Source organism: Sparus aurata, chromosome 23 (assembly GCF_900880675.1).
Source record: "Sparus aurata chromosome 23, fSpaAur1.1, whole genome shotgun sequence".
Classification (NCBI taxonomy): Eukaryota; Metazoa; Chordata; class Actinopteri; order Spariformes; family Sparidae; genus Sparus; species Sparus aurata.
The window spans coordinates 6,263,260-6,288,050 of NC_044209.1; the positions used below are offsets into that span (position 1 = coordinate 6,263,260).

Below are 24,791 nucleotides of genomic sequence, written 5' to 3' on the forward strand. Positions count from 1 at the left end.
TGTTTTCAAAAAAAAAAAAAAAAAAAAAAGGGAGAAAATCCGTTCAGAAATACAGAAAAAATCAAAAGCAGTTATTGCTCGGAAGGTAAAAGAGCCTTTTATCGTATTTTATTTCACGTGTTCATCATATTCGTTAATATCGCTGTCATGCATATTATTAGGTAATTTAATTTCTTGAGAAATAAATACAAATCCGTTTGTTAAATGTCAGCTACCATTTGCTCAGCAAGTATAAAAAACAGTGAACTGAGCTGAGCTGCTAAATTGCTAAAAGAGACACCATAACGTTTATTTATTAGCCTTAATTACACAAATAATTAAAAATCACTGTACAGTGAAATTAGTAAATAAAGCTAATCCATGTTGCCCACAATGGGCACTTTCTGCTACAAGGAATTTTTCTATTTGCAGAGCTAAGACCTGACCTTTGTTTCAAAATGAGACTTAATTCAATCATATACTCAGTCTTTTGTGTATCTTTTCCCAGTATTATTCACTAAACTGGATAATTACAGCGAATGTGAAGCAGGTTGGCCTGCTACCAAGCCCATAGAGCTGCTCAGCGGTCGGACCTATAGACTGGTGGAAAGTTGTCAGAGATCAGCTAAAGGAGGTCAGAGGATTGGGCCGAGCCGCCGCGCAACGGTTCGCGCCTTTTTTTTTCGCCGATTTTATTTGGGGGGGGGGGGGCTGATCGTACTGGAATAATCTGTTTACCGGCAATTCCTTACACGCTGCACACTCCTCTCTTCTTTTCTCTTTGCCCTCCTTCTATGACACACACACACACACACACACACACACACACATATGCAAAGAGTAACTGGAAAAAACTGGGGGCTCTGAAAGCGGGCCAAGCCGGAGCTGTCGGAGGCCCCTATGGCTCAGTGCATATTAAAACACCGCGGTGTCACTGACGCTGTCCCGTCATGAGAGCGGCTCGCCGAAGCTCAAACTTTATTGGGCGCATTATTTCAAATGACAACAAAGCGCAAGAAAGTTTCCGTTGAAAGTGTCGGACCAGCAGTGTTTTTCACACCAGATGAATGCGGCTCCCTCGGCGCCGACACTCTCTGTTTCTCTGTCGGCCCGGGTTACGGAGCGGTGCCAGAACACTGGAGCACAATTCTGCTCTCCGTCCAGAAATCTCTGCTCTGCACAGCCAAGGAAAAGAGGAGACTGAGAGGGATTTTTTTAGTTTTTTTTCCCCTCTTTTAATCATGACGATATCCCTCTTTTCTTCTTCTGCAAACACTCAGCGACTAACAGGACAACATGACCCGACTGTACGGGAGAAATACTGCTGCTATAAACCAGCACGCACATGTGCGACGCACAACAAAACCCTCTCTGTCCTGTTTGGTCTCTCCTTCATTATGTAACTGCATCTGATAGCGTTACCTCCTTTTGAAGCCCAGGATATTGGGCAAATCAGATAAGATGTGTTTGATGGATTAGCGTGACGTGCAGGCGTTAAGTCTCTCAGTCTGGCTGTCTGTCTCCCTGTCGATCCCTCTCTTTGTTCGCCTCCATTAAAAAGACGTTCTCTTGGCCATTTGTAACGCCGGGGACTAGGCGCGCAGACACATTGATGGGTAAATGAACCTCTTAGGAGCACCGTAGCAGCGTGGAGATACGGTGCAGTCTGGCACACACACACACACACACACACACAGTTGGCTTTCGGACCTGGCCCGTGACACCTTCTCCAGTCCGTCTGTCTCCAGCACACAGAACAGATACGGCGGCTGCACTCTCCGAAACATCTTTTTATCATAACAGCTAAAGTAATGAAAGCTGTATGCGGCGGCTCGGGCTCCAAACATGACTAATGCTGGAACCGTGCGCCTTCGTCAGACTGACAAATATGGAACACGACGCTCGAAAAACATGACCCGATCCGCGGGTCTCGAGGTGGAAGAAGGCCCCTCAGCGCCCAACTGGCGAGCCAGACTTTAGTTTTTCGACAGACATGTGATCAAAGATGAGATCAGATCCTTCTCTTTCTCTCTTTCTCTCTCTCTCTCTCTCTCACTTCCTCCACATCCCTGAACCATTATTGTTATCATCATCAGATGCAGCAGAGTCAGTGAAAAAGAAGAAGAACCGCTTTTCGGGGGCGACTCATCAGCCTGCAACAATTATACCATGATCTGTTTGTGTTGTGTGCGGTCCAGGTATTCGACAAAAGGGAAACGATCGGGCTCTTTTAGGTAGTGGAGCCCTTTTTTTTTTGTTTTGTTTTGTTTTTTTTTTGCAGCTGTGGAGCAGAAGCGCAGCGGCTGTGATCTGTCCCAGCTCCAGCTCCAGCCGCCCCGCCTGGAAGGGCCCACGTCTATAATTGGACAAAAGCAGAGACACATACTGTACTGTAGGGAAGCAGAAGCAGAGGAGGGGGTTAGATCTGTCAATCACGCCGCTTGAAAGCAGAGCCCCCCCCCCTCCCTGCAGCTGGCGACAGTGACATCAGTGGGACGAGAGAACTGAAAACACCGCGGCGGGGACAGGCGGGTGAGACGGCCGCGGTCCAATCATCAGGCCTGGCAACTGATAGCTTCCGCAAAGACACAGACACCCTGGAAAGAGGAGCTAAGAATAAAACTGTAACACTGCCACCCCAAAGGTTAGAATGGAGCCACTGTCTGTCTGTCCTCTGTAAACTCTGGTTAACCCCAGCCTGCCTCCTGGAAAACACAGCAATCCCAGCTGATACAAGTGGATGTTTTTTCAATTCGAGGTGTTTTGCGAACGTCCTCCCTGATGAATTCTGGTCATATACGTGCTGAATTGGAGGCGGCCGTGCAGAAGCCGAGAAGGACCTGAATGAGACCATCGTCTCCCTCTCACATCAGCGGACCCTGTCAGGAGACGGAGCTTTTAAAATGCACTCGTCTTGTTCAGGCATTAGCACAAGCAGTTCTGAGGGAAAAACAGCAATACTTCATAAATGATGGAATACAAGCCAATATTTAAAATAATGCTCATATTCAATTAACGGAACGGTGTGCCCTCCATCGAAACCAGATTTAAATACGCGCAAAAAGAGACACGAATGTGATGCACAAACACACACAAATCAGTGAGATGAAGGCTGGTGTGTGTGTGTGTGTGTGTGTGTGTGTGTGTGTGTATGGGGGGTGAGCGGCTGCTGGATTCTGGCACAGAGTGAAAAAAAAAAAGGGCTTTACTCCGAGGGGCACCAGGCTGCGCTGGGAGCTAATCTGAGCCGCGGTTCGCCACGGAGCATTGTGGAACAGGAAGAGGCGCTCACGGAGGCCCTGCGAACTCAAGCAGAGTTACACACTGGGCTGAAAGGAGCCTGGCAAGGGGTACTCTGTCACAGAAGAACGCTGCTCCTCCCTGCCAAGGAGAAGAATTAAGGTCCTGTAACTGTATGCCAGTCTGTGGTCAGAGACCCGGGATAACAGTGAAGGGCAGAGAGGGTCTGTAACGGTGTGTGTGACGAGGCAGTCAGGATTTACACCTGATCTACCTGCAAACACCTGAAACACGGACACAGATAGCCGAGCTCTTATTGTGAAGGCGCTTCACGAGGAAGGGCAAAAATACGTGTTCGCACATTACATCAAATTTTAAATGAATGCTATTAGAACTGGATTCAGAAACACAATTATACGTGTTAAACCGCGAACGACATTAATAACTCGCAACACAGGACCCCAACGTGAGAGTCTGACACCACCTGCAACGCCACCAGCTGTGCCCCCCGTCTCACTTTCGCTGGGTTTCACATTTTTAAAAACAGAAATCGTGACACACCTCAGAACTTAGAGCTGCTCATTATTTAGATAAGCAATTAGAGTGGATCATTTGCAGGAAAATAACAGTCATGCTCGTTGCGGTGATACCACGGTAATTAATAAAAGAACTCCTTACAGCTTAAACTGCTCGCAAAAAAAAATAATCTTGCTTGACATCAGAAAAAGTGTTTTATATTTGCAAATGCGATGGAGAAAAAAAAAAAACACATTTAATAATTTCACATTATCATGTTAATTTTGCCTTTTCATTTCAATGTCGCTATTTAATTAGCCAAAAGAGTAATCCTCGCGAAAAAATTGAATTTAATTAAGTACCAGTAACTGCATATGGCAAAAAAAAAACCCCGACTCAGATGATTACGTGCGACAGCGTTAAATTGCCCTCACAGAAGAATGCATGCTGGCTTGTTTACACTCAAATATTTTCACCACCTCTATTTTAACTTTATGGTCGCAGCAGGAAACACGTGCGCCGAATATGGAAAAATAAAACATCTCATAAACAAACAGAGGCAGGGCCACGCTGCCACAAACAGAAGAGTCTCAGTGTGTGTGTGTGTGTGTGTGTGTGTGCGTGTGCGTGTGATCAGGACATTCAGACGAACATCGAACGGGGCAGCTTGGGCGAGTGGCGTTTGAGAGAGAGCTCCTGTGTGTGTCCACTTCAGAGTGTGTGTGTGAGTGTGTGTGTGTGTGTTAGCGTGCGTGTGGGGCTGAGGCGGCTGAGGCTGCAGACAGGCTGAGTCTCCCTGCCTCCTAAACTACCTGGGACTGGGCCAGCTGTCACTGCACTCTCCAGACCACCACACACACACACACACACAGACACCACAATGCTACTGACACACACTCACACACACACACACAACCAACCTCACAACAACATACACATGGATTACAGACACATGACACACGCGCACGTACGCACATGCATGCACACACAGATAAACAGGTTTGCAGATGCTTTTGTTTACACATGGCGCCGGAAAACATGCACATTTGGATTTAGACAAATTTGCACACAAATACTTGAACAAATGTACCAACGCAAACATATCTCTAGGTAAACACAGGTTTTAAGCCGGGGCTGTCAAACTCTCAGAATCTCTTTGAACCAGATAGAAAACATCCACGCGAGACACACTTTTTAAAGATTAGACGGCGCAGACTGGCCCTTTAAATGTCAAGATGCGGTCGTTATCTTAATTCTGACTGGGTTTATCACAGCCTGGCACTGGCTCTGCTGGGTACATAGTGAAGGGAAGGGTCTAATCTGCCACTCACATGCCACATGCCGTGCGTGTGTGACCTGTGTGTGTGTGTGTGTCATATGTGTATAATCTGCCCACATACCTGGTGTGTGGACGAAGTAGGCCAGGTAGAGGTCCAGCTCCTTGACCGTCACTCCAATGTGGTGCGGCTGGACACACAGGCCGTGGTTGGAGCACTGGGGCGACTTGACCAGCCGCTCCCCGTCCGTGCTCTCCAGGGGGCTGCCCTTGAACAGGATGACCATCACCAGGTCCAGCCGCCACACCTTGTCGGCCTGGCGGAGGCAGTCGATGCGGCGGATCTTGCCCTTCTGGTCGGGGTTGGACAGCACGCAGCAGGGGGCCTTCTTCCCCGTGATGGTGAGCACAAAGTCCTCGCGGAACTCGGGCCGGATGTCCTTGCGGAGCTTGGCCAGCAGGCGCGAGGCCCACTTCTGCTTGATCTCCGGCTTCTCTCCCAGCAGCTCGTCCTTCACCGCGCGCTCTTCGTCCTTGGTCATCCTCTTTTCGTGCTTCTTGAAGTACTTGCGCTTACGGGCCTGCAGGTTGAACCAGGTGTAGGAGAAGGCACGGACATGGGGGAGGAGGGCCTCAATGAAGGGATGAAATTCATCCTGAGGAGGGAGAGGGAGAGAGAGAGAGAGACGTGGTGTGAGGAGGCTGGAGAGGCTTTTAGTTTGAAAGAGAGCATGCAAAATCTTCAAAATAAAGCTCTTAAAAAACGTCTGGAAAATTTTCAGTGAAAAAGTGAAAATGTTAAAAAAATATATACATATTATACAGTGATTATAAAAAGATTAATATTGTATAATTAAATGTAAATTTACTTGAATTACTAAAATGGAAAAAAATCTAAAAAACAATTCAAATAAGCATCATAATCTAAAATGACTACATGTTTTATCATTACAAACATTCAGGTAAAATACAAATAATTTTGCAGCAATTTGTAAGAAAATGTATCTTAACTGTAACATGCAAAGCTTCCTTTTATCATAAATAAACGCTGAAAACATTCAAGAACAACAAATGCAAAATGCATTAATTCAAATCCAAAGGCTGAGCCAAGTTGTGCTCCCGGTGTGCTGCAGGAAAAAGAGAAGTTATTCTGCTGTACCATAATACCTTCACTACATATCTCTGGGCAACAAAGCCCAGATCTCGCCACAGCGCTCCTGTGCCAGGGTTGCCACACACCGGTCGCTCACCACCGCCAAGCTTTGCCGCCACAAGACCACTGTTGAAATGTGCTGCTAAAAGATCAGCCATACCATTTCCTATCTGCGCTACCATGCAAAGGGAGCTCCAACCAGACTCACATTTCCACAACAAACTGAAAGCAGACAGAAATCACCACAGAAAACCACAGTGCTAGAGGAAGACAGACGGCCTGGTAGTTACCATTTTGCACTCTCATCATAAATTTGGCACAGCGTTTAAAGTGAAAAAAAAAAAAAAAAAATCTCCTGCACCAGTTTTTTTTTTTCCTCCTCCCGCGCTCCCCAATGTAAAGCAAGTGCTGGTTTGGCAGGGTGTGGAGAATTAGCTGATGAAAAAAAAAACTTGGGGGGATGAAGAAAAAATAATTAGCAGAATGTGCTGCTCACTAAAGACAGTGGGCCGAAGTTTCAAACCAAAACAACAAAAACACCCCAAGATTTAAGGAGAGGAGAAAAATTCACTACAGCAGGACCACGTCCAGCAGCACTTTCCACCAAAAATGACAAAAAAAAAAAAGACGGATACAAAACTTGTAGCAAATTATCAAGTGGAGATAGAAATGTTAAGAGTTTTTAAAAAAAAAAAAAAAAAAAAAGAACTTCAACAACGCGGAGAGATGCACTTAAAATAAAAGCAGTCCTTTGTGCATTCCAAAAAAAAAAACAAAAAAAAACTGAACCTTGAAAAAAAAAAAAAAAAAATCCTTGGCAAAGTGTAATTGGTGGTGGTGTCTGTTCTGATCCCTGGGCCCGGCACAAGACTCACACACTCGCGCACACACACACACACTCACTCACTCACACACACACAGATGGGGGGGCCAGGGAGCGCAGAGCACAGAATAGGGAGGAAAAAAAAAAAAATAGAGAGCCGAATCAATGTTGGACGAGCGCATACGACCGCTGGCAGAGCCGAGTGCTGCTTCTTTTTTCCCCTTTTCTCTCCAACTCTCTCTCTTTCTCTTTCTGTTTCTCGCTCGCCGTCTCTCGTCCTCTCCGCGTTCTTTCCCTAACCATTGCTTGAGCCTTTGCCAACACGAGTAGGGCCCACCTATTTGGCAACAAGATGCCTGTAGCCCAGCCAATGCGTTAGCTTCAAGAGCTGAAAGGGAGGGAAAAGAGAAAGAGGAGAGGGTGGGGAAGGGGGAGGAGGGGATGGGGGGGCGGGGGGGGGGGGGGGGGGAGTGTAGTGGCGGCGAGAGAGAGAGAGAGCGAAGAGCGTGCAGGAAAAGAGAGGGGGAGAGAGAGAGAGAGAGAGAGAGAGAGAGCAGGAGGGAGCAGGTGGGAGTGTAAGAGAGCTAGCAGCCCTGTCCGACGTCGCACAATTTGCCAAATCGACAAGTTCCACTCTGACACGGAGGCAAAGTTCAGGGGAGCAAGCCTTCTCCTGCACCAATCCCCGCAGCCCTCAGCCTGCCTCCATCTTTACTATGGCCGCCATCGCCTCGTCTCCCTCACCCACCCCCCCCAACACAAACCCCCGCCCTCCCCTGCGCTCCTCTGCCTCTCTCTCTCTCTCTCTCTACCCTTCTCTCTGCTTGCATAATGCCACCTTGGCAGAGGATGGCAAAGAGAGGACACACAGCTTCAGAATCCCTCCAGACCCCACCACCGGCAGCTGCTCATGGGTTTACCACAGCAAACAAAGAGGGAGAAACAAACCCGGGCAGCCACACACACACACACACACACACACAAATCAATGACGAGATGATTTAGAGGCAAAATACTGAGATGGTTACAGAATTTAAGACGAGGGAGGCAGCAGGCAGCAGGGAGCAGAGTCTGCACCGAGCAGCAGCAGATAAACGGTCAGCGAAAGAGCGCGTCCCACCAAAATCCCCAGTCCCGAAATTTTTGCCTTCCTCCCCAACTCCCGGGAGGACCTGGCGTTCGGTCTGCGAGCGGCGGCGGCGGCTGCCATGTTGCCTCATCGTGAAACATGTCATTCAGGGTTGCACCTGCTCTGCAGACAGCCTGTCTGAAGGCACGAGTGCTGCTGAATCACAGAGCGGGAGAACGGAGGCTTGTGACTCCAAACAAAAACCACAGGCGAGAGGAGAATTCAGCGAGCGCCGACATTCTCTGGTACATGTGCCGTTCACATCACTCACAAGTCGGGCAACGCCGGAATACAAAGCAAGCCTACGAGCTGTGGCGCTCAGGCAACTAATCGATTAGTTGTCATCAATTAAATAACCAGCCAACTATTTCGATACTTGACCGATCATTTTGAGTCTGTTTTTCAAAGAAAATGTTTTCGAAATTCCCTGTTTCCAGCTTCTTAAATGTGATTTTTTTTCTGGTTTCTTTCCTCCTCTATAAAACGGTAAAATGGAATATCTTCGTGTTGAGGACAAAAGAAGGCATTTGAGGACGTCATCTCATGCTTTGGAAAACACCGATCAAATTTCGTTTCGACACTTTCTGACATTTCATAGATCAAACAACTGTTCGAATGAATCAAGAAAATAACCAGCAGATTATTCAATGGCAAAAACCTCCAGACTGGCTCCACGTCCAATCACATGCAGCCAGCGAATGCAGATGAGAGCCGAGACGACCGCCAGAAAATTAACCTGAAACTCTTTTGATAACCGATTCATTGTTTCAGTCCCTGAGACACTTCCTCGAGTGATATGAAACTGAAACCCCATTTTGACAAGACAAAACGAGCCCTTCGAAGACGCCATCTTTAGCTCTGGAAAATCATTAACGGGCATTTTTCCCACAGCTTTCTGGCATTTTGAGAACATAATAATTGATGGAGAGAATAACTGACTGATTAACCGGTAATGCAGTGTGACCATAGTGGAGCTGCGGATCTAAACGCGTCGTTCACAAATGATTTCAATTCGTAAAATTCCAAAAGAGCGACTCGGCTACACCAGAGATTAGACTCAGCCGACCATTACCCAAAGTGGGCCGGTACTCTCCAGGACACGGTACCGGCACTTCTACATTCTACTCTTTGGCGTGCCAGAACTTTATTCCTCACGGGTCGAATCTTAACATGCATTTTTGTCCGATTTCTGCTCCAGATGTGTCGTTACACCTAATGTACACTCACCTAGAAAGTTTCAACATTTCAGTGAGATAGGGACTTGTTTTTAGACGACTGTCGGCAAATTTTCGTCGCCTACTCTAAGCAAATGACACCCTGTTTTCACTGTATTGTACTTACATTTGAAGTAGCGGTGTTTCCAGTGGGTACTCTGGGCCCTTAATAACTTGCATTACCAAGGGGCCACTATTGTTCCCCTTCTCGCCTTCTTCCTTGTCTATGCCAGGGATTAGCCTAATTCACATTACATTAACCCATCTATAACTTTGGGCTGGCTCCAAAAAGGCACAAAGAGAACACGGACAGGGTCAGATGATGACACAACCGAAGCGCATTAGTCAAATTTTGACTAAGGACACGCTGCCCTCAGGATATCACCGCACCACGCACTATCCCAAGTGAATATAGTGCATTATTTAGTCACTCTAACAATCAAAATGAATGTCCCCTTTGTTGAGTAAAGTACCAATACGTATCTTTTACCCACTGTAGAAATTCCGAATGCAAAAAAAAGTTATTTGCTGTTACACAGCGGCCCGTTCACCCGGCAACATGTGAATAACAGGAGTACCGACAGTGTGTTTTGTTCCACTTCAGGCACCGCTGCCAACTCTTTAAGAAGGAAGCCTAAAATGTTAAAATAATGGCCGAGGTTGTTCAAATCCTCGTTTAATCAAAGCAAAAAGTGCATTATGCAAACAAAGGCACCACGCCACGGCCACCGCCACTCTCTCGCTGGTAAACATCACAGCCTCCAGCCTTGGATCCACACAGCCGTGCATCTCAGCTCCTGAACATCAAGCCTAATGAGCGCCCGTGAAGGACAGCACACCTCCGAACGCGACCGCGCTCGCTTTGTGCGCCCCTGATGGACGCAGACGTCTGATGTACGGGGCGGGTGACAAAGTGACAAAGGAAGCAGAGGGATCCACACATCTCACTGTGGTGCATGCAGAGCAAAAAAAAGAAAAAGAGAAAAAAAAAAAAACCCCATCCCAGTTCCCATGCCCACCTGCACTAGAAAAATCTGAAAACTTAACTGGCACTTGAATGCGACTCCCATGCGTCTGCTTTTCAGTCAGAAATTAAGCGTTTCTGGGTGACCCTGCCAAAATGCAAATAAACCACCATTCAACTGTCACTGGAATTCGACTACAAGGAGGGTTTAAGTCATTTTCCTTAGCTATGCCTCTTATTTTGTTCATTTTTTTTTTTTTTTTTTTTTTTTGCCTTCCATGGGCTGAAAAAAGTCACATATTTATTTTCCAGGAATAACCGCGATGCAGATTTGTTCAAAGTGCCAGATCTGGAGGGAGAGACAGCATCATTCAGAGTCTCCGTGGGTGAGCTGCAGTCAGCCTGCACTATCTGCTGCCTGCACCACGCTGGCTCTATACATGGGCTGCTCAGGCGGCTCTATTGAACGCTTATTTGGGTGAACTTAAACGCACCACGGAAGGCGTCTCTCGGTTGATCTCCTTACCTGGAAATTAAATTAACGCCAAATGCGCTTGGCCTTTTAATTCGGGCTGCTTATCAATTAGCAGTCGGTGTTTTCTTCTTCGTGGATTTTTTTTTTTTTTTTTTTTACAAGCACCTGAGAGCTGCGCACGAGTTTCCGGTGTTTTTACCTCATTAGCTTCGCCTTAAAAAGCCGCTAGATATGTCGGACTGAGCCGCATCCGGTCTGCGCACGGTGCATTGTGGGTCATTTTAGGCCTGACAAATCAAAAATAAATATATGGCAAACAATCCCTGCGCGAGCTTCTCTCTAATAGACCGAAATTCGCCCAATTAAAGTCGTGGATCATTTTGTCCACCGGCATGTTTCTCTGCCTAATTCCCTCAAATATCATCCAAAACTCTGTTAATAAGACGGGAAGAAGAAGAAAAAAAAACAAAAACTCGGCCAAAACAATTAAAAATGCACCATCACCACCTCTCGCTCTCTCTCTCTCTCTCTCTCTCTCTCGCTCTCTCTCTTTCTCTCTGCCTGTCTCTCCATCCTCACAGGGCACTTAAAATATGAATACTTCAAAAAAAAAAAAAAAAAAGGGAAGAAAAGAGTGAAGACATCATCCATGGAGTCTGCCAGCATTAACATGAAAATTAGAAGAAAAAAAGAAAAAAAAAAAGAAAAAGCTGGAGGAAAAAATAAAAAAATAAAAACCAGAAGAAGACGAGTTGGCATTCCCGCAAGCGACACATTAGTGCTGCACCGTTACTGAGACCCGACGTCAGAGGACGCACAGACGAGGAGCGCGCGTGTTTCCCGTCAGGCCCCGAATGACCCGCAGAACACGTGACGGTCAGCGGAGGCTCATCTGTCTTATTCTCTCAATTAAGATCTGTGTGGGCTCACATTTTATAACTGATAAATAAGGCTTGATAATATTAAACCGTTCAAATGAGAGTTATTAAAAATGCGTTGGCCTTTTCTTTTTTTTTTTATTCTTTAATAAAGCAGACCACACTGAAGCACCCCCGGACCCGCCCGTCCCACCGCCCGGGCGTCGATTTCAATTTCAGAACCCGCTTCATGTAAACCCCCCTCCGCTGGATTTTAAACAGTCTATGACGAGACAAAAGAAATGATTTTGAACTGCTTTTATTTTTCGATTCTCCGCACGTCTGACCGAGACTGTGGCGTTGGCTGCCAACTTCAGATTAACTCTTTCAGCGGGGAGAGAAAAGGCTCTTTACTCTGAGAAAAAAAAACAAAAAAAACCACCACAACAACCAGAGTTTGATTCATTAGAGCGCCTGTGAAGCTCTTTGCTTTTTCAGCTCCGTTTGGATGAAGAGAGGAGGCTCCGCCGTTTAAAAAAGAGCTCATATCTTTGTATAATTTTTTTTTAATTAATTTGCACGATTGGCCTTCAAAGTGATTTTTATTGCCTGCTTTTCAAAATAAAACATCCTTTAGTATTTTATACCTCAAGTAGATCCAGAAGCAATATTGTGATTTAATTTAGGTCTGATAATGTGACTCCTGCAGGTCAATGTTACACTGTCAACTATTAGCAAATGTGTCATGTACTCATTCTCTTGTCTCCTTTGTTTGTTGATTGGGAATAATGCGGTGCTACAATTATTGATCAATACAAAGGCTTGTAATGATGAGGCCACCCTGCCTGTTCAAAAAAGCAAATATCAGCCCGTAAACGTGTGTAAAAATGAAGGCGAGTACGACACAATTAAAATTACAGTGCTGTTGGAAGAATCTGTTAGTTTTTTATTCAGTCAACCATGTCCAACTTTCCAGGAAAATAATGGAGGTAAAAGTGAGCTTTGCTCTGAAGTCCAACTCCTCCAGCCAAATAATCAAAACTCTGGCACGCTGAGATGTATTATTTTTTTTTGTTATGATAAGTCCCTGATTAGGTTTTTTTTGGTTCCAAAAAATATTTTGGAAACAATAATTCATCTACCTTCCGAATGCCCCAGATATGCGTTTTCTACATCGCTTAAGAAAAGCTCAACAAACCTCCTCTCTCTGACCCTCAGTGCTCAGCAGTAGGCCTCTCCGCCCTGCTTTGTCCTGCTCCGTCCGGCGGTACCTGACCTCGCCGAGGATGAGCTGCATCTCATTAGACCAATTAAACCATGGTCTGCATAACCCGAGGGCCTGCAGCCGCCTGGCCCTTCATTAGCGCGGCCCTGTGCTGGTGGGGCTCGGCTCCGTCCTCTCCTGCCCAGCTGAGCGTCCCTGACCCCTGGATGAAGCCTGACGCTGGCTCCCCGTGACCCCCAGCTGACAGAGAGCCAGAGCGGCAAGGTGGAGGAGACGGAGTTAAGTTTAATCATTCGCTCAAGAGCGCGAGGAAGCGTGTGTGGAGGCGTCATGTGACCTTTAGTCAGTGAAATCTCAAAAAAACTAAGCATCCAGATGTGGGTATTTTATTCAGAACTGGTCTCACAATCTTAAACTCAATGTAGGTTTCTCCCAAATTATGAAACCTGATGTGACTGCCATTTAAAAGATAGAAGGTGTGTTGCCTGCTTTTCATCCAAAATGCCACAGACAGCAGGTCCTCTTCAGCTCGCAGTGGTTTTGTACTGTAATCAGAGCCTGCTGCACGACCCTCCATTGTTATCACACACAGCAATCATTCCTGTTAATCATTAGAGGCGGGAGAGAGACACAGGATTACATTTTAAAGACAGGGGGGGAAAAGTCCCTGAGAGCAGCCCACACCGCCACTGTTACTGTGGCGAGGAAGTGATGCGTAAAGATCCAGCGTCGGTTGCACTTCTCCCAGTTTACAAACCATCACGTTACTATGTGTGAAAAATCTGCAAGCAATTTGCGGTGGCTGCGTGCTAACGTGCCCGGGGTGGACCGCGCGTGTGGGTGTGTGTGTGTGTGTGTATGTGTGTGTGTGAGCATGGGGGGGGCAACTAGCCGAGGAAGAGGCACGCACGGCACATTCCAGTCCCACAAAGGGGCTCCGCTGCCTGGCTGCACTGCAAAACCAACTGGGCCCTCTCCGACCTCTGGCTCTGGAGCTCACGGTTTATTCCCCCCCCACTGCAACTAGCACCAATATCAGCTCCGATATAACTTTGTTTTCTGGCTCCAGCAGCCACTGATCCATCCTGCGCTTCAAATCAAACTACAGAAACGCGAATTCACGCGAGGAGCAGTGAGGGATTTGTGCGGCGAGAAAGAAGAGAAACACATTGCGCTCTAAAAGCGACGAGGTCGGGGTAAAAAAAGCAAACAGATCGCTCGAGGCTATTTTGTTTTTACGATTCCCTTTTAGAGGTCTGATAAAAATAATATCTGTTCCTGCTTGAGGAGGAATAAAACAGGTTGAGACGTGCAGATGCTGTTGGATGAGGATGACAGTATCGATGAGCGGCTGTGGGAGGAGCGGAGGAACACAATGACACCCAGTGTGCGTTCCACCCGAAACCTCACCCGTGGCGGCGGTGGCGCTTATTGACATCGGTCCGCTGATGTCACATCTCACCTGTAAAATGTGCGCCTGGTGCCGAACATTACTTTTTTTTTTTTTGCACACGCATGCAAAAAAAACAAAAAACAAATAAAAAACGCTTCCCGCTCGACGCTGTCTACAAAGAATGTGCTGGATGAAGGAACCGCCCTGCGTCTCGCTAACGTGTGTGCACGTGAGTGATTGGCCATGCCTGGGCAGGCCGACTCAGCACCACAACAGCCATGACTGAGTGTTTTCTCACTGTGCCAGCCAACAGACTACTGCTGCTCACGCTGCTGCCAGTGCAGACCGGCTAACGGTGATGCCACGCTGACTAGACCGAGACGTTGTGTCCTCTCTTTTTTTTTTCCCCCCCCCGTCTTTTGTTGTTGCCTTACCTCTTTAGATTTAAATAGAACAATTTCAAGTGAAACACACCGCAATTTCATCATCGCCGAGATCCAAACAAGGATCCTGCCAAAGTGGCGGGTAGAGGAGACAAACTTACACACCGCAGCCAGCTTTTGGCTGCATTTGGCTGGTGGAGGGTGTTAATTTTCTACCCTGGTAGGAACCAGCTCTGTAATCGGTAAACACGGAGCGCCTGGCCTGCAACAAAGAAACGCATTTAGCAGATTCATTCCGTTTGATCCCGCATTCCTATTTTGGTTTGATGGAGGGTGCTACATTTTTGATGAACGCGTCAGAAACAATTTTGTCGTCCCAGAAGTGAGATATCATATCATTATAAGGGTATATGAGCAGCCGGTGCCTGGTGGCCTTCACTTTATACCACATTATCTTTGATCTGCAGAGTCTGGTTGACACGCATCACAGAGAATTACAAGCGCATTGATTTATCAATAGGCTCAAAGCAGAGGGATGTTACACCACAACCCCGCTTATGAAAAGATCCCTTGGAATTAGAAATTTCAACACAGGCCCGAAATGAAAAGGATCTCCAGGTTCGTGTGTTAACTTGCCGCCTGACAAAGCTGTAGGGCTTTACTCGTCTTTTCAAAGAGATGAGTGTGAAATGCCAAAGACAGCCTTTCACACACTGTTGGGAGAAGAAAGTGAGCTGAAACAACACGATTGTGTGTTCAAACCCGAGACGAGCGGCGCGCTCGAGCAGAACGCCGCTGTTTGTTGCCCGTTTGAAGGTAAAACCGACGGCAAACAAGTGCCGTCGCACCAAAGGAGATTTGAAAACATCCTCCCGGTTGTCTGAAACAGACACCGCCATTAATACTCCATGTTGCTCCGGTCTGGAAACCGTGCAGCTTTTGTCTCCACCCCTCCACTCACCAGGTGCAGGATGTTTGGGTTCACAGTGATTTACGAGAGAGTATAATCGACACCTTGCACACCTTTAGGGGTGTTATCATACATTACAATACATTAACTTAAAACAAAATGATGAACCTCATGATCAGACCTCGTCTTTGATGGGTGCCGATGACGGGTGGGGGAAGCGATGGATCTTTTGATGCGCCGCAATTCTCTCTTGAAATATCACGTATGAATGCAGAAAAGCCGACTATCCGAAATTCAAAACCAGACTCACGACTTGATGATCACCTGTAGAAATTATTTAAAAAACCTGGCATCGCAGATTTTTCCTTATGGTTTGAACCAACCGGATGGTGAAACATGACAGGAGAACAGGAAGTCCTAAGCTAGGCTACTTCTTGAGTTCTGGCTGAGCGTGAGCCAGGATACTGAGGTAAACAAATCTGTTTATTTTTTAATTATTAATCATTACAAATACGCTACGTTTTGGAGGTAGATGGTAGTCAGGCAGCATGGAAAAATATATAGTGTAAAGAAATAAAAAAACTGTGATGCATTAAGATGCATCAGCAATGGTTTTATAATCGCATTTTAATCCCTCAAAATAAGAATCGAGACATTTCCACCCCTGGCACTGAAATAACTGGTTGATCAATTACTGTCTTAAAAATGTATAATTCTCTGTATCATTTACTCACAATCTAAAAAGTATCTCATATACAATCTGTGTTACTCTCCAGCTTTTCACCGAAGCTGTATGATGGCGCAAACAAGTGAAACAATCAAACCCAGCTAGTGGTGGAAAAGTAACTGAGCACATTTACACAAGTGACGAACCTTTGAGATGCTAGTACTTGAGTCTTCCGTGTTATGCTACTTTACACTAGCCTGACTGATATTCCGGTTGGCCGATACCATCAGCTGATATTTGCTTATATCAACACATCGACCAGAAAAAGTTTTCTAATTCACAGCAAGTTTACTGTTTTAGTGCTCTGATGTCGTTTTAGACCATATAGTTAATTGTTAAACTGTGAAATATCCTGCATCCATTACAAAGTGTTTGGTAACCACATTTGAGGGATGATTATTTGAGGGAAATTATCAGCCAATATCAGAGTTTTTCGTGGCGTCGGCATCGGCCCCAACAACAGGGCTGGCTCTACTTTAAACTGCTTCATCACACCTCTAATTATCTCATTCCAGAGGGAAATATTGTACCTTTGTGTTTTTTCTCTCCACAACATTTATCGGACAGTTAAATTTACTATTTAGCCCATTAATATTTTATTTTCAAATTATTATTGATACACGATAAGCCTATAAAATACAACGTGGGTTTGTGACCTTTTACAAAAAAAAAAAAAAAAATCACCTCTAATTGGGGCCTTTAGTCATGTTTCAGCCATCTCGTTTATGGGTTGTTTGCATTTGTTTGACTCCCACTCCAATATTTCACAATGTACTTATAATACAACATTAACAATATATTTCTTTTATCTCTTCTCTCCCACGAATCATCTCACAATCTTTCAGATTTATCTGGTGATCCCTAGGAGGGGGCCCACCAACCAGGTTAGCAACACTCGACTACCTCATTGCATTTAAAGTCGTAAAAAGTAAATCCACCTACAGCAGTAAATGTTACTTACACACCAATGCACCACTGATAATCTAATAATGTCATATATAGTATTAGATCAGTCACAGTGGCCAGACTTTTCTGCAGAGCTAGTACTTTTACTGTGAAACTGTGAGTACACAGTGCTGATAAATACTTTTGATCATCACTTCGTTATGATTTCGAACGCAGAGATTTGGCTCACACTGAAGTGTTTTTGCAAAGATCTTTAATCTGTACCCAACACGTCATGCGTTTTATGGCTGCAACCTTCCAGTAAATGGAAATACGAAACTTGTACGAATGTACTAAAAATCCATCCTGACACATCTCTGGCATCTCTGGACATGTTTTGATCGGTAAGAGAAGACCGTTTGGCCGCACGTCATTAAGCAAAAATCTATTTGACATTTCAGTCATTTCTCAAGTCAAAATACACAGCATTTACCTCTCAAATGTAAAAAAATATTCCTCTTATTAACTCAATATATTTTGATATTTTTGTGTGTGGGTCTGACTAAATTAGGGTCCAAGTTAGAATATAAAAATAAAAAACCTTTCAAGAATGAGATTATAAACAAATCCCTTCACTCTAGCTAATATCTCTATATGTAAGTATACAGTAACTTGACATCACCACTGTGAATTAGCACTCGCAGAGCCCACAGAACCCCTTTGTGGTCACCATGAGTCTGCTGACATCGCACTCCTAGTGGTCACAAGGACCACAGGTGGCCGGCGATGTGCAGGATCAAGCCAAGGCTCTATATGCAGCGCGTATGGACGCAGGGCCAGAAATAACAGGCCCACGTTAAATAATCGGCCCTTTCACTGCCTACTGCCATGACATCACCGCAGCCACAGCCGGCAGGAGGGGAACGGCAGTGTTGTGGCTCCGAGAGACAGAGGGTATAACACACACACACACACGCAGAGAAGCCACTGGCTGCCTCCCTGCAGTCGTCTTCAGGCCTGTATTTGTCTGCGTGTCCCTGTACAAATTGTAAATAGTTCAGATCTGAATATGGCATCAAGCTAAATCAACAGCGCAGTTAACCTTCGCTGGATGCTCTGAGATAAAGGGTGGAGACTTGACGAAACGCACGCAGGTCAGAAACTTTTCCCCGCGCCGCCTGATGTGCTGATTGCACACAGTGTAAACCCGTGGAGACATATGTGCAGAGCGGGCCAAGACAGAAACACTCCCTCCCGCATAAAGGCTCCAGGAAAGTAAAGCCCACTACTAATGCAGTGTTGAACGCTTTGCAATCAGACAAATAAAGGGGCAATCTAGCACACAATCAAACTAGAGATTTAGCCTGCTCTCCTGCCAACAGCTAGGGACCTCCTCTTTCTGAACAAGGGATGTACTATTGACTATACCCCCCTCTCTCGCTCTGTCTCTCTCTCCAGTCTTCCCTCTCTGCCAGTCTGAAAGGCGTGATGCCAACCTTTTCCACCATTGGGCATGCTGCCCTGCCCTTTATGCAAATGCGTTGCCGCAATCCCTAACTCACAACCCCCACTGTCTCACCCTCCACGTCTGTGCACCCCCCCCCACCCTCCCCGTATGGCCTCCTGTCTATATATTCTTTTTTATCTTTATACGTTTCCATTTAAATTAGCCCAGTAACTGAGCTTAAGCTGTAGCCATAAGTTATTAATTAAACCTCGATGAGCGGTGGTCCTGCCTGTATGGATTCCTGAATGAAGCGAAAAAGCTACAAGCGCGCTGCCCTACAGGCCTGCACTTTGTTCGGTGCCCTCCGTGGGCAAAATGCATCGACCCTGGGCGAATATTTGACAGAGGTGTGGTTGCATGTGTCTGTACGGGCCCTGATAAAAAAGAAGGACATCTCCTGGCAAAAAGAATGGAATAAAGACAAAGAGCGAGAGCGAGAGCAGGGACGTGGTAAAAGGAAAAGAAAGTACGAATTAAAGAAATAATTCCTGCGATGGTTTTCTTTATGCATTACATTTACATTATTTAAAACATCTTCTCCACAAGTTAACTTCCATTTTCATGGTCCACTGACAATGATGTAAACAATGGGGATTCTTTCATTGTCGACAAATCGATAAAATGACATAAAAATTAGAAAAAATGTCAATCAATCACTCTTGTTTTGTCCACAAGCCAAAGATAATCAGTCTTTCATTGTCGACTAATCGATAAAATGACATAAAAATTAGAAAAAATGTCAATCAATCACTCTTGTTTTGTCCACAAGCCAAAGATAATCAGTCTACTGTCATAGAGGAGTAAAGAAACTGGAAAATATTCACATTTAAGAAGCAAAAACGACTCAAAACAGCTGTCAGTAATGTTATAGTTGACAACTAAATTGATTGATTGTTAAAGATCCGAAGAATAGGAAAGAAAAGGGGCGACTTTTGATATCAAGATTGGGTTTGAGCAGAAAAGAACCTCAAAGTGGTGCCCAAATTTAAAAACAAACACACAAAAAAAAAATATTTTAATCGTCTGTGTGAAGGGCTGAACTAAAGAATAACGAGAGGTTAATAAACCTCCTGCCTGCTTGAATGAGAACGAACGGGTTAATAAAGTTGGAGAAAGTCAATCATGGCTGCCACTGACAGGCAGGTTTCACAAGTTGGCACGAGCGCTGAATAAACAGGAGAGGCTAATAAATTAGCAGTAAATGGAGGTCAGAGCAGACGAGGAGAACCTGAGGAGTTAACAAAGGCGGAGAATTCAAGTTACAACTCAATTTACAAAGGAAAACATTTCATTCTGTGAGCCGCGAGCAGAGGATGACTGGCTCTAACAGGGGGAACGTGAGGACAGTGATAGGGTTAACACAGTGGGCCGGAGGTTGAAGGAAGAGCCCTGCTAATGCTGTTAAAGCAGAGCTTCCGCTTCTGCCGTAGGGCCGCTGTCGAGCCGCACAAACAGGGCGCGGGGTCCACACAAGCTGGACAGAGTCGAGCCCACACACACCACAGGAAAGGAGCTCGGCCTAAGACAAACACTGCACGACCAGACACACACAGACACAAACACTACTGTCTCCTTATATGCCCCGAGTACACCAGGACATGTGGTGCGTTACACTTCCAAGTGTGGAGCAGACTGAACAGAAACGGCCACATAGTCGATCCAACCGTCCGAAAAACGTCACGCCGAAAGTGCAAATAAGCGCCGCACGGCGTTATAATCGTTCTGACGCTGCGCCACATGTGAACAGGTCCCCCTCGCGAAAGAAAATATCTCAGTGGCAACACATTTTCTTTTTTTTTCCCCCCCCGGATAAACAAAGACGTCCAAAACCCTAACAGTCTAGACCAACAACATAGCACCGCAACAATCTCCAAATATAAACTTTGAGCTTTATTTCCCAAGCTTCCACACAATGGCCGCTCTAATCTTCCTGAGAGAGGATAGACAAATAAACAAAACCAAAACAGGTTGGTTGAGGGAGAATTAACACCCTGTGCTGTTTTTGGTGAATGCCACTACACGCACACACACACACAAGCACGCACGCACACACACACGCGCACACACACACACACACACACACATCCCTTTCCCCTCTTCCTATTCGGACTTCCTTGTCTGAAGTCACTGTAATAAAGTTTTCAAAACTCAGCGCTGTGCCAGTAAGCGACGGCGGGCAGCGGTGAGAGACGTGGGGTGAGGGAGGGTGAGAAAGGCAAAACAAAAGACAGACTTAAAGCTATAAAAAATGCACAGTACAGAGTTTTTTAGTTGGAATATTTAAAGTCACTTCCTACAAATGACTCCGATTACACTGATGAAGACTGCATTTAGAAATAAGTGGGGTTTTTTTTTCTTTCTTTTTTTTTTTACAAAGCTATCTTCTTTTACACATAATTAGTTAATAAGATGAAGCGCAAAGCACGAGTTGCATTTTGTAGTTTGGGTCAACAACTCCTCAACCCAGTGATTTTTCTTTTTTTTTTTTTTTTTTTAAACCAGTGAATTATACAGCGGGTCCAAACTGACCCGATGTGGTTCACTGTAGCACTCGGTTGGCTTGGACCGCCTCTCGGATCAACTAGCGATACATTAGCTTCAGAGGTTTAAAAGTATTTTGTTCTTACATTGAGTCAAAATTGCCACAGGTTTTTGTGCAAATTTTCCAAAAGTAACTGCAACAAAATGTCAGTTTTTTTTTTACTTTCTAATATCAGTGTGTTCCCCAAAAATCAAGTATCAGTCAGGCTCTAAAAACTGCACCCCAAAATGGGCTGCTTAGTTTTATCTTTTTAAATCACTCTCGGACCATTTTTAGTGGTTAAGTGTTATAATCCACTACAGTTCTTTTTACATTTACATGTTACCAAATCGTACTCTACTGCTGTGCTGAGAGAAAGAAAAAACAAGCGTGTTGTGTCTAACACTGAGTCAAAATTACCTTAATTTGGTTTATGTAAAATATAGCACCAGTTATAATAAACAACATTTAAAAAAAAAAAAAAAACACTAGCACAGGGTAAAAAAAAATTCCCAGTTTGGGTCAAAATATCAATACTGGTTTACTGTTGCCCCATACCCTTCAGTAGAAAACTGCTCAAGACAGTGGGCTGTTTAAAGGGGCACTTTGTAGTTTTAAAGGACAAAATTCAATTCAAACTTTGTATATTTACGATATTAATGATGTAATAATACAAACTCAGATACATTTATCTTTTCCATAAGTGCATAATAAAAGCTGTTCTGGGGGAAAACGAGGTTCCCAGAACACTGTCTGAAGCTCGAAAGGTGGCAGGGTCCGCCAAATATAAACAAAGTGAAACAGTATGAAATGGTGTTGTCCTTTTAGGTCAGTTTATTCATGAAAACGAAGAAAGTTTGTTTATCTGCTTTGTTTAGGCAGCAGAAATCAGTCAGTGAAGAAAGCATTTCTTCCCCAAAACGGCATAGTGCACCTTTAATGTTAGTGATATCTTTTTTGTATGAATGCTGGGCTTCTCATCTTTTTGAATTTCTGTTCTGTTATTCAAAGCTATCAACTTCAGCCCTTTTTAAACTTGCACGTCACTATTTGTTAATGATTGCTACCAACATTATGTTTATCCTACACAGTTCTGATTGTCATATGCACGTTGTTCGGTACATCCTGTGACGGTCTGAAGGTACAACTTGAGCGTGTCGTCTTTGACACTGAGTCAGAATAAATATGTTTCAGTTCGGGCAAATTACACTATTACTCGTAAGTAGTAGTACTGTGTCAGTGCTATTGACCCTTTTCTTTGTCTGCACGGGCATCATTTTACGACACTGGGCTCACGGCACAATGGCATTACCCAACCTTTAGACGCAATTATGTCCTTTGACATTGATAGCCATTTACAACAATAATAAATTGTGACGATGACAAGTAAAACAGATAACAAGAGAAATATCAGGATATATTAGAGGATAATTAGCGTCTATCAGACCAAGCCCAATCGCAGTGAAACACAGACAGTGTGTGTGTGCGTGCGCGTGCGTGTGTGTGTGTGTGTGTGTGTGTGTGTGTGTGTATGTGGTGGAAGGAGGGAGGGAAATGAATGGGGCCTTTTCTTACAGCAGAGCCCAGATCAGAGCTCCTAACTATGGGATTTGGTGCTGTTGCCTTTCTCCCCCGGGAGGGAGTAATTAGGTTAGGGAGGACAACTGCCGCATTGTTTTAACAGAGGAGGGATTGTGCAGGCCAAAGTCCCACCAGCAACATGCTTCCCTCACAACAAAAATGCCAAACGGATTCTGCGGCGCTCGGACGGACATCCACACATAGAGAAACTTTTTCGGGGTTTCCTCCGCTAGGTTCCGCGCCGAATGTAAAACCTGTCTTTTTATGCGGCGAAAGGCTTCGGCACTGTGTGTATACTATGAAATGTCAAATACAGTCCAGCAGTGTCAGATGTCCTCTGGTGTTGTTGCAGTTGTGGGATTCTGGCTCTTTTGCGGGACTCGGTTCCCTTTAGTGTAACTGCGTCGACTCTCTCCTGTATCCAGAGGCTTGGCACCACGCACCGCTCCTAACTAGTATAATATGGTTATGATGCATTTGCATTCCTTCCAGTCCCCTAGGAAATACAATACGCCTATATCGTCTGTTTTAATCACGGTCTGCTTCCAAGGAAAGTAAGAGGAGAATACAAACAGCCACAGCTATAAAGAGGCTTTCTCGAATGTGCTTCGAGTTCGTTTAAATACATCCTCCGCTGATTGATAGAGAGTAAATCAAACAAATCACGCTGCTAGAAAAAATAAAAGGACATGAAGTGCTCCCCAGTCTACTGTATTTACAACACACAGACTATGGCCTCTTTTCATTCCCGCCCATTTCCCTCTCTTCTCTCCCGTCCTTTCTTTCCCTCTTTGCGCTGTACCTCTTTCTATAATCTCTCTGCACCGAGAGAGAAAAACATTTTCTGTTGTTGTTTCCCTCCTCTACACCATTTTTTTTTAAGGCCTTCAGCCTCTCCAAGTATTAAAAAAAAAAAAAAAAAAAAAGGCACACCATAATGTGCACCTCTGCATACCGCCCACACCATCCCTATTCACTTTCATCATAAATCTCTGCAGCCTGGCTGCAATATACAGTCAATTTGTGGTTCCCATATGAGTCCTAACTCTAGCTTGGTAATACGTCTATTCAGGTGTGCAGATGGAGAGGAAAAACAAGGCGGGGGGATAAAAAAAAAAAATGTTAAAAAATAACACTTGAATAGAGTAAATGTGTGTGAACTGACTCTACAGACAGGTCCAGAAGGCCTACAAGAAGTCTTTTCTCCACCGCAGCTTGCCACAGGTGGCCGAGATGATTGCGCTCTATTCCAGACGATGACCATAATGAGCCCAGTTTGAGTTTCACGAGGCTTCTCGCAAGACGTCTCGCGCGCTGAAGAGACTGACAGCAGCCTGACACGTCAGACGGCCGACCGCTCTCGGGTCCGTTCCCTTCCACGTCCCCCTTTTTTTTCCTCGCCAGAGCCCGAGCCACAAAAGAGGAGCGGCGCGCACTGTTTCCCCATTAGGGGTTGCAGGCGATCACGCCGGAACAAAGCGCTCCTGTACGAATTTGCTTCGGCGGCGATCTCGACGCAGCTAGACGATTTTAATAACAGGAGAGCGGAGCATGGAAGTGAATTTACAAACCGTCATAAAGAGGAGCAGAGGTTTGTCCCACGCCACGCACGCGCAGGGCTGAAGCTAAATCTGACCCATCTGTGTTTTACATTTCAGCAGTGACATGAAATCTTCACCCTGCACTGAATTTTCCTCTCAAATATACAACTTTTCCATGTAACGCACACTAATCCTGCAGCTATTTCTCTGAGCCTAAACAGAGCAGAAAGTTTATATCTGAATTCCCTCGCAGAGCACGGCGCAGCTGTAGTTGGGATAGCAGTTACCGGCTGGCCGGGCCAAAAGGAGAAGCCGCAGAGTTGTGTTTGAGTCTAACCCTGAGCCCTGCTTGGCCTCGGCCTCCTCTGCTCGACTCCACTCCACTCTGATCCTCGCTTTTTTATTTCAACAAGGCTCTATTTGACTCTACTGTACTCCGCTTGACCGTCGAGGGGGTTTCAAACAGCCTCGGGCCTGCAGCAGCAGCAGCAG

General features: G+C 45.3%; 1 protein-coding gene across 22 annotated transcripts in view; it reads right to left on the minus strand.

The window, feature by feature from the left end:
- The window catches only part of nfixb (nuclear factor I/Xb), a 163,119-nt gene that overhangs the window by 99,173 nt on the left and 39,155 nt on the right, over positions 1–24,791 (minus strand). For 8 of the 22 annotated variants that reach the window (XM_030408094.1, XM_030408102.1, XM_030408098.1 and 5 more), the window contains one exon: positions 5,136–5,667. In XM_030408094.1, the coding sequence (XP_030263954.1) occupies positions 5,136–5,667 (532 nt within the window). The other 14 variants (XM_030408106.1, XM_030408090.1, XM_030408092.1 and 11 more) reach the window with 6 other exon arrangements.